We start from the raw sequence: 13,927 nt of genomic DNA, 5'->3' as shown, positions 1-13,927 counted from the left end.
CGACTGGGGACCATGTGAAAAGTAACATTTAGAAAAGACGCAGATACAGTCTTTCTTTCTTTTTTTTCAGTGCCAGTTTACTTTTTTGGCACAGTATGCGACCGGTTTCAGGTGTGTGTATAAACATACGCAGCAAGTACAACCAAGATGAAAAAGTAGAAACTGTGAGTAATATCGCGGGTTACTCATTCATCGCGTTTTTCTCCCCTCCGTTTCCTCAATTTTAAAATGCCATCTTCTACGCGGCTAAATGCGTACGACTTTAACAAGCCTTAAAAAGAAAAATATCTTTGCGCAAAACACCAAGTGAGGTCGTTTTTGTCGCTGTTTGTGATCTGCTTGTTGTTTGTTTCGCACTTTGTCCCAAGTACTCAACTTAATCCCGGTAAAACCTTTGAAAAAATTTACAGCTAGAAATAGCTAAGAAATAAAGCTGAAATAATCTAATTATTTTAGTACGAAAACTTAATATAGTCCGAACCCAGCGTTAAAAACAAATTAGGCAAACTAAGTATTGCAACAGTCGAGATCCGATTGAAACGGTTCGGAGAAATTGGAAAGACAATTTTATCATCTCAGGTAAGATGCCAGGCAACTTTGTTGTTAGGTTTCCGTCGGCGACTCAAGGGCCATTTATACGAGAAAAACAAGCCGCGGATTACTCAAGTCCCGGCTTACGTACTGGACGCGAACTGAACCATTTATACGAGCGCGACTTGTATAAGACGCGAAGTGCTCGTATAAATGGTTCGCGGCTTATTCGTGACTAATACCTCGCTTTTGTGTTGGTTGTCATAGCGATCGCGAAATTACGCGAGCGCTCGAGCGAGCGCGGGAAAAACTTGCGCTTGCGCAGTGTGAGTTCGCGTCTTACGTAAGCCGCAAACAAGTCGTGATACCAGTTATACAAGTGGCTTCGCGTCTTACAGAAGCCGCGGCTTATTTAAGCAGAGCTCAAAACCCTCGTCTTACACAAGCCGCTGCTTCTGTTATCCGCGGCTTGTGTAAGACGTGAACTGGCTAAAATGTACCGTTTACACGGCAAGTTCGCGTCTTATTTAATCCACGGCTTGCGTAAGCCGCGGATTATTTTTCTCGTATAAATGGCCCTTCAGTTTCGTTGCCTCCTAATTTAGTCACAACTGTTTCGGACGGGAAAATTATCTATTCTGCCCTGGAATAACGAAAGTGATTTTTCTGACGCATTGACTGACTTTTAATAACTTAAATTCATGCGATACATGTTCTTGGATAACACAACCACTTTCTATCCAGGAGGAAATATGTATATGTACCATATATGTTATTAAAACCAAGAAAAGATCCTGTGGTAAAATATGAACTGAGATGAGTGATAAGTTAATAATGATGGTGAATTTTAAGCTCGGTAATGAAATGTGAAGGTGAATTAATCAACATGACACGAGCGTGGGACAAAGAAAAATTCTGAGTCCCGGACAGGAATCGAACCCAGGACACCTGTCATATATGAACTCAGTTAAATGACCTTGCTTTCCATGAGTTCTCGTAGCTCAGTGGATAGGGCAGGCTCGATTTCCGCCGCTTTCTCGAGTCAGGTCTACGTTCCTCCCCGAGAAGAGACGGCTGGACGCGTGAGCGACAAAGCATGTCTATGACGTAAATTCATAATTTAATTCTTGCGGCGCTTCAGGTGCCCGGAAATGTCACCTGATGACAATCATAGGCAGGCCCACATGATGCCTACGGCTCGTAAAATTTGTGGCGTTTTCGCAACTTCTTTTAATTTTGGCCCTCCAACCTATTTTGTTTCACATTATTGTTGGGGAAGGGCATTACATGTTGTGTTCTATAGAAGAGCAGAGCAGAGCTGTTTGACTATGGTGTAGCAACTGTCATGTCAAAGGTCACGCACATGATGTTGTATGGTGTGCGTGGTGTTGACACCATGTTTATGTTTTGCTAGTTCGCTTTGCTTCGGCTCATTTAAAAATTTAATTTTGTCTGGCTTCGCCAGAGACTGGTGTCGCTTCCCTTCAAGAAGATTGCCGTGCACATCAACTCGACTGAGTGTTTTGTTTCTTGAGATCGATGTTTGCGTTTATCCCTCTCTTCGTTGACTTTGTTCGTTATCTGACATTCTGGCACCACATGATTCAAATATAGATTCTAACGCATAAGGCTGTTGACTATTTTGCGTGTTGTATATGCTGGTATATGCCACTATGGTTTCGATCAGGCAAGATTTCATCAGTTGACGGTATTTAGTTAAATGTCCCACTAATGCGATCGCACTTCATATCGCACAACTTTTTTGCTACTGCGAGAAAGCTAATTTATGCAGCCTGCTCGATTCAGGCAGGCAGATTTCTTATTGGTTGAAAGTAACAATGTGAAGTCCACGAGTCCAGCCGTGATTTCGGGGGAGGAGCGCGGGCTCCTTTCCCGAACAGCGGCTGGTAATCGAGCCTATGGATAGAGCGCCCGCCCGGTGTTCGGGAGGTCATGGGTTCGATTCCTGTCCGGGACACAGAATGTTCCTTTGTCCTACGTTCGTGTCATGTTGATTAATTCACCTTCACATGAATTGAGATATTGGGAGAAGAAAACTCGAGGCATAAGACGGACCTCCCATCTTCTACTAATCCCACTATTTTCTATCTCCTTTTCACCCACCTCCCTTCCCCTCTTCCAAACCCTCCCCCCCCCCCCCCACCTAAGTTAGGCTTGTTGCACTGCATTCCAAACCTTATTGCTGGTTTTCAGTGTCACGCAATTCAAAATAGATCAAAATAAAAATCAAAACCAGTCAATAGATAAAGTCCAGAATCTGGGAAATGAAAGAAGGTAAATACGCAAAGACTCTCGCCAAAATTCTGGTCACAGCAATTTTTCTTATGCGAGATATGCGGAGAAATTTTTTACCCAAATTTATAGAGATTTGTATGGAGACGCCATGCTGGGGCCAATCCGTATGGGCACCAACATGGCGGCCGGAAACCAACAGAAACATCCGTCACTGAGTTTTGCTACAAAAGCGTGAATGTATCCCTCGAGGAACTCTAAAACATTAAAATAATACTTTTTCTAAGACATGAACTGTTCAGATAGCCAAGTTCCCCGAAATAAGTGACTTTTTTTAACCATCATGACCGCTCTCTAGGCCGTCATGTAAAAATTCAAGCGTAGTGTAGCACAAAGCCAAGAACCCATTCGGAGCGAAAATTTGTATGAATATTAGTTTTCAGCTGCTCTTATACATCATTAAAGTAAAATCTCAGGAAGATCAATACCTTTGTAGTTCGAATTTTAGTGACGTCATGTGAAAACCAGCTACTCATTTAATTTTCTGAGACATTAATGACTGTCATAATTTTACACGCAATGCTATAACCATGGAATCCCGGTTTTTACAACTTCTTCCCCGAAATCATTATTTGATCATCAGTCGTACATGATCATTTGCTATTTTGAACCATAAAATCCATAGCTTATCCATAGAGAGAAGTCAAAAATATAACAGCAAGAAATATTCGTGACTTGCCAAAATAATCCATTCATTGTTGTCTGGATGTCTTGTGTCGCACGTGAAAATCAAAAGTCAGCTAAATGCTTTGCCAAACAAAGGACGAAAACTGTCATCAGATGTGAGCATCTGTTCCAGGCTCTGATCCTGAACTATTGGCCTGAAAAGTAGTCTTGCAGGAACAAAAAAAGCGTATATCCATGATAAAGACAAATACTATTGATCATAAATGTCAGTGCCTATTCGGTGATGTGATGCTGATAAAGGATATTTTCTGAGTTGTAAATTGTCTTATTTTTTTCCCTTAAAAGTCGAAGGGCTAGATTTTTTTCTCCGGCGTCAAAATCGTGATTTTGTTAGCAGCCGTATAGCCTGCAGACAGACTCTTCTCGGGGTAAGCCACGCAAAGAGCCTGCGCGCAGGCTAGTAGCTGTTAAGCATGATGGTAACTTTCTGTGAAACAAGAAATAAATGCTTGCCGTGAACCCTTATTTTGACTGATTATGTTTTGTGTTATTCTCGACACTTCTCATTACGTAATAAACATGGCATGACTCTGTGAAATCCATTCGATCCTTCTCAATTTTTTTTTGGTGGAAATAAGGCGAACAGAAATGACACATGTCGAACAAGGCTGTTCATTGGACATTTAATTTCAAAATCTCATTCATTTTGTTAAATTTGATTGAAAAGTTTCCTCCCTGAGTTATGATACGTAAAATGCCCATTTTATTTTATGTGAATAGTGAACGGACCCTTTTTTTATTTTCGTGAAACGTGATCTAGGTCCCCTTTACCACCCTCTGAGATGGCCACTTACCTTAACCTCAGTAACAAAGGCAAGTTGTGAAGCGTTCTCAGTCATATCAGACCCTGGGATTCGTGAGGCTCTGAGATACCTGCTCCGTCTGTGTGTTTAGCGCGCTGTTCTTCAGTGTATTTTGCTTCCAGCGGTGGTCAGAGGATCTTTTAGCTGAGAGTGTAACTGACTTCTCCTGCGCCGAGGTTAGTTTAACCATAACTAGATATGTCAAAAAGAATTTCACTTCATTTGTCAGGGGCACCCAACGAATCGTTTCGGTAACTTATCTGTTCGGAAGGCCTTTAATCCCCTCTGATTTTCTTAAGAGAATTGTCATCTCGAACTTTCGTGATGTGAGAAATTTAATGTCTGTTGTCTTCGGATTGTTAAAAATGTCGTTTTGGGTACCGAAAAAAGGTCAGCTATCATTTTCTGAAAGGCGATAAGATCTAAGGTTTTCGGGGAAATGGACAAAAACGCCCTAATAAATTCGAGAATACTCAAGTTCTCCTAGAATAACTGAACAGATAATTTTTTTTAGCGCAACCTAAAATTAACCTACAGAACTTTAAAAGTACCCCAGATAGCCTAAAACAGCGCTTAAAAGCATTCGAGAGAAAACGGTCGTTGGGTGCCCCTGATTTGTCAATCGGTTAACATGGCGATCTTGTATATACGTGGAACAAACACTCTTCCGTCCCGGAAAACTGTACTTGACGGTGAATTTGTTTAGTTGCGTGCTACGGTGAGGAAAAACAATTATCGGACCCTTATGGGGACAAGAAGCCCCCTCCAACCACTGTCAAAATGTCACTTAATAAACGGTAAAAATGAATAGATTAGATTTCAGTCTTGGATACGTTAATTCGTAGCGTGTCCTTAAAGTTGTATTTATTTACCTCAATAATTCTTTATAATTTTCCTTTGCTGTATCCACTGGTCACATAATGTTGGTCCAAGAAAGGCCAAAGTTTGTGGGAAATTGAAGTAATAGTCCGGTAGACCATTATTCCAAAAGTCCAGGCCAGTTTAAAAGTCTAGATGTCAACAGTGCAATCGACTGTCTTATCTAATGTCAAGACAAAGCTGTCATAAAGGGTTAATAACCGGTAAAGCCAAAGCAAACATTCATTCGTATCCGAAATCTTAGAACTGTAGGAGAGTTTTATCTTTCGAGCTGCTTAAAGCTCATACCAACTGAAGGTAAGTTGATTTTTTGTACTTGAGTAGTGTTTTGCTAGCTTTAGTGAACGACCAAATTGAAATTTTTCAGATTCATTTTCACTAGAGCACTGGAAACTACGTAGAAAGAAAGGCATTCGGAAGTTTAGAGGTCATTAGCTAACCTGAAGCAAACGCTGGAGAAATCACTCGCACGATATGATCACGTTTAGAAAAAGTTTAAATTGTAAAGTGTCAGAATGCGCGCGAACCATGCGCCTCAGAGGAAACGCTCTTGATTATCTTCTTACACCGCGTCTTACCTGGTGTTAACAAGACTTCAATATGATGTGTGAGCTGGCTTAGTCCGACATGCATTCCTCGCGAATAAAAAAATGTAAGCGGTAATAAGTTTACGGATGACAATACTTGCGAACAAAACTACCCAGAAATGATGGAGCTTTGTGAACTGATTACCACTGAACGGACGGAAAAGCAATGTTGAGATTCTAACATTCTGTCACATTGCGGCTCATTTCATTGCCATCGTCATGTATTTTGCATAAATATAAATTTTACGTTATCGTGTGGGTTATCAGTGGGTTCTTGGCTTTCTTCCAATCGTTTGTTATGGCGAAGGTCACACCAATTCTCATGCCGCTTGCATATCGGGTGCACACTTTGGGTCACTGCGTTTTGTGCTGATGTTTTATATCAAGGCTAAAGTGCGTCCATTTTGACGGAACAAACAGCAACTGAATAAGGTGAAATTGTGCTATTCAAAGCGAGCCACCCAAAAGAAATGTATGGCATAATTCAATAGAGTAATATTGGAAAGCCTGGACTGAGAAAAATTGTCCCAGTCCCTTCCCGTCAGCATGCGACGTGGGACGTCAGCGTGCGACGTTTGTAGGTTCTAGAATGTTTACAGTCGTTTCAATGTCGATCTGTTGAGGGGAAAAATCCATGGAATTAAGGTCAGATTATTATGACAGAAAGAAAAGCTGGGCACATCTTGCTGACCGGTGACACTTCCATAGTGGGAAGTACACAAGAAGGAGGCGTCCTAGCGCATAATCGGACCATAATCATGCTGTTTGTATCGATAAACTCGTTTATATCGCGATGAACGCAAGAATCTAGTAAAGATTGACGATAACTGAATACTCCTAAAAACAGTTCTGGCTCATTGTTGCGTTACTGACATATTTGAACAAGACATTAAAACTTTATCTTTTGGTTTAAAAGAACGACGCGTTTACCCCCTGGTAGGTGCGTCGTTTAGCTCGAGGTTCTTGTTCAGCGTAATCCGCATCAAACTTGTGGATAGTCTTAACACCATTGTTCCCGTTTTTAATATATTGTTGTTCCAATGCGACCACCAGGAAACCAGAACATGGTCAGTGAGATACAACAGCAATAAACTTTTCGCTGTAATGCCAACATGGGCAGCCAAGTGGTCGTAGTGTTAGTGCGAGGACAAGCTTGCGTCTACTCGACAAACTTTCAATCCTCAAGTCGTTTGGACTCTCTTTGATTTCTCGTTTGGGTTGACCTTAATCTGTCAGCTCCTGTCAAGTTACCTGTTATTGAGTTAAATCATTAGATTGGTAAACAAGTTGGGAAGACTGTTGTCTCGGTCACGTTTTGTCCATTCCATCGTTTCTTAATCCGACTTCATTGAATTGACCCACATTTATCTCCCAATCGGGTTTGCTAGCGCTCAGCTTAACAATCGTATCGATTACTGTCAAACAGAAAGAAATGGCTAGGGATGGATCACGCTTTGCAAACAAATAAGGTTGGTTTTTCTATTAATAAATGTCTTAAGGCAATCAACATCAGAAGGACAAGTAGAGGGACTACGGTCTACAACAATAACAACAAATGTAAAAATACTAATTTCGTAAATGTAGTGCGGTACTCCTCAGTTGCTAGAAATCCAGTTATAACTGCATGGCATTGGCTAAGAAAGGAGAGTCTTAGCAAGTTGACAATATATACTACTTGAAAATAAAAGCTCCCGTTCTCACGTTTGTCTCGCCCGAACTATCGATTCCAGATTCTGTTGTTTTAGACGGAATATATTTTATTTGCCGCTTTCTGTAAGATTTTCATGTATTCACTGCGGCTTCTCTCAGTGGAAGAACTAATGGCCGTGTACGCTTACATATGTCTCAAGCAGGGTAAAACTAGTCATTTTGGGGTCGAGAGGGAAGGGGAAAAAATCCTATACTCAAGCAAGAGATTATCAAGGAACTTGTCTTGACTCAAGTGAATGGGGGGTCCGATGGGTTCTACAGAACGTCTAGAGCTAAGGGAGCTGCTTCTACGTACAGAATCTCGATCATTTCTCAGGCGTGGCTCCTATTCGTTTTTGCTCTCAGAAAGTAGTTAGTGAGTATAGGCAATCAGGCAGAGATGCGTCAACATTTCAAAGGCCACTGGTTTGAACCATTGTTGTATTTCTTCGCAGCAGAATTACTGAGACGTTACCATGGCTGTTCGTTTTCGTTTACCTGCCTTGATGAGAGAAGCTGCGGCTGAGTTCGCGGCCACCTTCATTTTACTGGTGAGTAAAAGAGGATTGCTAATTTATGGTGGGGGTGGGGGGAGGGGGGTGGCCACTATACAACAACTGTATTCACTTCTGCATTTACAGTTTTATAAAATGTATATAAATAGGAGAGCAGGGCTGGCGCAGTGGTGAGAGCGTTCATCTCCCACCAATGTGGCCCGGGTTCGATTCCGGCCTTGGGCCCGTTTCTCGAAGGTTCCGAAAAGTTTTCGCACCCGGAAAGCCGTAGCAAAATCTTCAAACCTTATGATTATAAAGCTGTTTTATTGACATATTCTTAACATGAAGAGAGTTTCTCTTCATACAAAAAGTTCCAGGTGCTTACACCTCTTTGTTTTTAGATACAGATTAATTAAAAATCGCTTTGCGGGTCCGAAAGGTTTCCGGGGCTTTCGAGAAACGGGCCCCTGGTGCTATATGTGGGTTGAGTCTGTTGTTGGTTCTCGCCTTGCTTCGAGGGTGTTTCTTCGGGCTCTCCGGTTTTCCTCCCTCCACAAAAACGATCACTCCAAATTCCAATTCTACCAGAATAGAGGACCCGGGTGAAAACTAGTTAAGGCTGATGTGACTTCCTCTCTAGATACTGTAAATTATTTCTATTTTGTTTATTTCAGGACAGAAAAAATTGAACAATTTGAGTCAGGAGAATGAAGTAACCCGAAAGTTGTCTAGTCAGTCCCCCAGCTTTTGTATGTTTCTTTAGAGAAGAGATGTGTACATGGTATAATACAATGCAGAAAATCAAAACAGGCTTCCGGAATGTTGTTCAGACCGTAAATAAAATTTCACTTGTTTAGAGAGGCTGAATGCACTGAGATCTTTAAGAGCATTGGGGCTAAGGCATTGGGACATTGGGGATATTGTCCCAGTGAATAGTCATAGTCGTTGTGTAAGCTATTTTTGTTTTCCAGAATTGCATATCTAGTATTGTATCCTTGCACTTTACTGCCGCATTGAAAGAAATCTTGAAAAGAGCTTGATAGGGGGTTTTTATGCCAAAGATGCAGAAATACCATGGCGCATATGGACTAGCAAGACAGGAAGGATATTAATAAGAGATGAAAATTCATGAGCCGTAATTTTCTGTTACGTTATTTTGCAGACTTTTGGAGTGGGTTCAGTGGCTCAGATGGTTCTTAGTGACTGGAAGTTTGGAAATTTCTTCTCAGTCAACTTCGGTTGGGGAATTGGAGTCACACTCGGTTGTTATTGGGCAGGGGGAATCTCAGGTAAGCTTAGAGCAACGAAACTGCAGTAGATATAAAATACTTATTTTAAACTGCCTTGCACCCAATGTGATGATCAAATTATTTTAGAAACATTTTGACACAAGGGGACCTGCAGACAGTACTTTATTCCTTTATTATCAAGAACTTAGTTGTGGAACTTAACGGCGCAAATACAGTCTATCAGGCCCGTTTATTGACAACATGGACCATGGCAAAATTACTAGGAAATGGGTATGACGTGAATAATTTTTCAGTAAATATCCCAAGACATAAGTCCAACAAATGCACGCTAAACGACCGATTGACAAAGAGCCAAAAGTGTTCAAATTCCTTCGTGACTTCTGCTCTGAACCTTTCTGCTGGTACATGACGGAACTTGAGGGCAGGATTGTTCGGAAGCCGATTAAAATAAGTAATGCGGGCTTAAAATTTTATTTTGTGGACTAATTCTATGTTATTGTTCGAGATTAGCTAAAAATAGCAATGCTTGACACAATATCGAGCGGATAATGCTTTTAATTACTTGTAAAACATCTTGCGTTTGAAGTGGAGCTAACCCTGTCTTTGTGTTATTAAACTTTGAACAACCTAACCTAGGTTACGTATTATCAATTCCGAAGTAGATTTCGCTTATCCAAGAACATTTTTGTAAATATCATGCTTTGCAGGCGCTCACATGAATCCCGCGGTGACGTTGGCATTTGCTGTCGTGAGAAGACTTCCCTGGATTAAAGTACCCGTATACTGGGCAGCACAAATGCTAGGAGCATTCGTGGCTTCTGCTTGTGTCTATGGAGTTTACTATGGCAAGTTTTATCCATGCTCAGAGCATTCTCTTACTCTTAGGTTGACGGCTTTTATTTTCTCACTCCGCGCGCACACATCATGAAATCATGAAGCATTCTACTGCGAAAGGTTTAGTTTTACTAAAGATGTCCACAGTGTTTGTGAATATTTGGACCGGTGTTAATGTGAACATTTCTGTTTACTTCAGCTGGAAACTATTCAACCAGCATATAGTCTCATTAGTGGCGTGATTAGCTAAACTGCGCAAGCGTAACAACAGATTTCTGTCCTGGAAACAACATGGTTATGTGAAACACTGCTTGAAATGAAACCGTCGTTTTGTTACCCAACAATAATCCTTTTTTTTTTCTATGTCATTTGTAATCTTATAGACGCCCTAAATAAATATGATGGAGGTGTCCGCCAGATACTGGGTCCAAATGGCACTGCAGGGATCTGGGCTACATATCCTCAGGACTACCTGTCAATTGGGAATGGCTTTGGTGATCAGGTAAACAAAGACAAATCATTGGCATCTAGAATAGATCATTGCTTGATAATTACAACAACAACAACAACACGCGCTTTCTTACTTTATTAATATTAAACTTACTTTACAAAACATAATATGTGAATACAAAAGAATTAGGTAAATTTACCAACCTAGCTGATGAAAGATAAGCGGAAAGGAGGGTAGACAGACAGAGAGACAGGGAGACAGGTAGAGAGGCAGACGGGCAGACAGGCAGACGGGCAGACGGGCAGATGGGTAGACAGGCAGACAGGCCGTCAGGCAGCCGGCAGTCAGGCAGTCAGGCAGTCAGGCAGTCAGGCAGTCAGGCAGACAGGCAGACAGGAACTCAGGCAGTCAGGCAGTCAGGCAGTCAGGCAGTCAGGCAGTCAGGCAGTCAGGCAGTCAGGCAGTCAGGCAGTCAGGCAGTCAGGCAGACAGGTAGACAGGCAGACAGACAAACAGATAGACCGGCAGGTAGACAGGAAGCAGGCAGACCGACAGATCGACAGACAGAAAGGCGGGCATAGACAGATAGGCGAGTGGTGTTTCACGGTAGACGAGGAAGCATTGCAGGACTAGTATGTGTCCATGTATTTCGTAGGTGTTTGGCACAGCCCTGTTGGTTGGCTGCGTCTTCGCCATTATCGATAAGAGTAACAATACTCCTGACAAGGGCTCAATACCCGTCATGATTGGTCTGGTCGTGTTCGTTATTGGCGCCACTTTCGGATACAACTGCGGATACGCTATTAACCCGGCCAGGGATCTGGGACCAAGACTTTTTACCGCAATAGCTGGATGGGGCGGGGGTGTGTTCACGTAAGTATGGACTTTTAAACCTGATTTTAGTTGCATTAGAACAAGTAGAGGAATCGCCCATAATACAATGTGTTAGAGTAGTAATCTTCAAGTTGTTTTCTTAATGAGCGGCGAGGGACTCGGAGCACTTCAGTAAGGGGTCTTGGATCAGTAATCCATGTTTGAGCTTGGCCATTATTAAGACCGGGTGCTGAAATTTCAGCTGTCAGTTGAATTCTCGGACATTCCTTGGCTATCAAAACTCAGATTTCGGCCATCGGTCATTTTTTCAACTGACAAATTTGGAGTTCAATGTTATAGCGAACTCTTATAAATTAACACTAACGCCGTCCGTTCAGATGGCCGAGCAAAACACTCCATGTCGAATTTGGACTATTCTAAATTTTGGAATGCATGTTTAGCATCCACTGATTAATATTATATTCGGTCGTGTCAGCTTTAAGTTTTTCGTTAAGTCGTGGCAGAGTTTGGACTGAAAACACTACATTGCACGTTTAGTCGCTGCGTTTTCGTTTCGCGATTTGCATTTCGCATCGTCGAAACACTCGGCAATCAGTAAAATCTATCCCTCAATATTCTTTTGCTGTGTTCTGTAAGCTATTTTCTTTCGTGCATTGCTTTTTACGACTACTGTTTAATTGCAGCGAAAGTCTGGAGCAAATTAACCTTGCACCGTTTGAGACCAACGTATTAAATGATATGTTTTGTCTTCACAGCGCGGGAAACAATTGGTCCTGGGTACCAATAATTGGTTGTTTCTTGGGCGGAATTCTTGGGGCGTTGGCCTACATCGGTCTTATCGAGATGCATCATCCTCCAGAAGACCCGAGACCGGCTAACACGGAACTCGAGAGTATCATTACGAGTAACTGAAGACAGAGTGGGTGCTCCGGATGAATCATCGTGTTTCATGACAGCGGATGATAACTGAGGACTTTTCAGTGGTGTCTTATATAGTGTACTTATCCTCATAGTCGCATTTAGTATAGAAACGTCCGTAGGAGAAAAGCGAATGACTACCTTGCAAGGTAATTGAAGTTCAAGACTTAAGCCTTGATAAGTAAAGACGTAGCACATTGAATATGTACAAAGATGTAACCAGTGGCTAAGCCGTTTTCTGTTGTAGGACCCTGCCAAGTAATTCTATAGTTCTTTCAATTCAAGAGGGTTCAAGCGTTGAAAATGTCACAGATCGAGATACTGGAAAACTAGTAAATGAGTCTCAAAGCCAAAAATAAGAAGATTGGTAAATGTTCCTGCTTATAGCACACTTTGTCAAACTGTACCATTCCAGATATCACGTTTACAAACATAAACAAAATTACAATTGAAAATGGAACTAGCAGAACTACCCTAGCTGCTATGTCACTAGAAAGAACTCTATTTAACAATTAGATTATTCGTTCTCTATCAGCTATCAACTCATAGAAATAGAGAGCGAATTATCTAATTATTTTACTAGGATTCTAACTAAATGAACGCAAATAATGGTTTCCAATTATTTCTCCATGTATCATTAAACTGTAGACTTTATCAAAATCGCATGGACATTGGAAATTTGTAGTTGTCTGCGCGCGTGCACCCGTTCTTCAATGATTTCAAGTTTAAAAAGGCCAAGAAACCGTAAATAACTCTGTTACAGTCTTCTCAAGAATTTAATTATTCGTTTGCATCTACACGTTCCTCCAAAACTTCTGGAATGTCAGAAAACGTCGCCATCTCGTAGACGACTGACAGCCACTGCACTCTAATGGCTGAAAGTGTACGGTTAGCTCAGCCAATCAGATTGCAGCATTTGCATTAGTATTCTAGTAGAATTCTACTAAATGAATTTATTTTTGTGTCAAAACAACATGAATGATAAAATATGGCTTTTTGAATGTGTAGTTATTGTCACCTTATCTAACCTTGCATCTGTTACGTATTGTATATGACAATTGAAAAATATTTTGTTTATGGTCGCTGCTGTTGTTGTTGTGGTAACTAACAAAACGCCCAGCTAATGAGCTGGATTCCAATCTTTCTTAATGAATGAGATTAAAAGTAACTGAAAATTTTTTAGATTCTGCTTCTGTAATTATGTTGCGTTTAAGTAGTATTACGTTTTCAGCATGTTCTTACTGTTAATTGCTATCGACTCTGCGCAGTGGATACTCCACATATTGGCTATGTACTATGTTATTTCCAGTCGCAAATCACGATACCGCTACCTGCTAGACTGGGTCGCAGACAGTCTAAACCGCCGGTATAGTCCCGCTAAAGGTTTACGTATAGACTTTTGATGAAAGTTATAACCAAAGATAGGCCTAATTGGGTACGCATCCCATCCTCGTCTCGATCTATTAATTGTACTACCTTTATAAATAAAGGAAAAACAACAAGGCTGCGATTGCATATTTAATAATAAGTACAAACCATAAACAGTACAATCAGTTTTATTATCCGAATTCTACTTTATACAAATGGCTACTGAACGTTTTTTTTTTTTTTTTTTACAAAATTCATACACTTGTATAAACTACCTCCGACGCAG

At 41.1% G+C, this 13,927-nt stretch overlaps 1 protein-coding gene across 2 annotated transcripts; it reads left to right on the top strand.

Annotated features, from left to right (window-relative positions):
• The first annotated feature begins 3,730 nt into the window (after positions 1 to 3,730).
• LOC145499444 (aquaporin-7-like) lies at positions 3,731 to 13,810 on the top strand. 2 transcript variants are annotated; one of them, XM_081478958.1, is made up of 8 exons: positions 3,731 to 5,510; positions 7,945 to 8,040; positions 9,149 to 9,275; positions 9,944 to 10,081; positions 10,454 to 10,572; positions 11,177 to 11,394; positions 12,111 to 13,606; positions 13,646 to 13,810. In XM_081478958.1, exons 2-7 carry the CDS (start codon positions 7,966 to 7,968, stop codon positions 12,265 to 12,267), a joined length of 834 nt encoding a protein of 277 aa, XP_081335084.1. In that variant the 5' UTR covers positions 3,731 to 5,510; positions 7,945 to 7,965; the 3' UTR covers positions 12,268 to 13,606; positions 13,646 to 13,810. The 2 variants fall into 2 exon arrangements, with proteins under 2 accessions (XP_081335084.1, XP_081335083.1); XM_081478957.1 differs by having other exon boundaries at positions 3,731 to 8,040; positions 13,646 to 13,809.
• Positions 13,811 to 13,927: the final 117 nt, after the last annotated feature.

Source organism: Orbicella franksi, chromosome 10, assembly GCF_964199315.1.
Source record: "Orbicella franksi chromosome 10, jaOrbFran1.1, whole genome shotgun sequence".
Classification (NCBI taxonomy): Eukaryota; Metazoa; Cnidaria; class Anthozoa; order Scleractinia; family Merulinidae; genus Orbicella; species Orbicella franksi.
The sequence above is the reverse complement of the archived record's forward strand: the minus strand, read 5'-3'. Positions and strand labels throughout refer to the sequence as shown.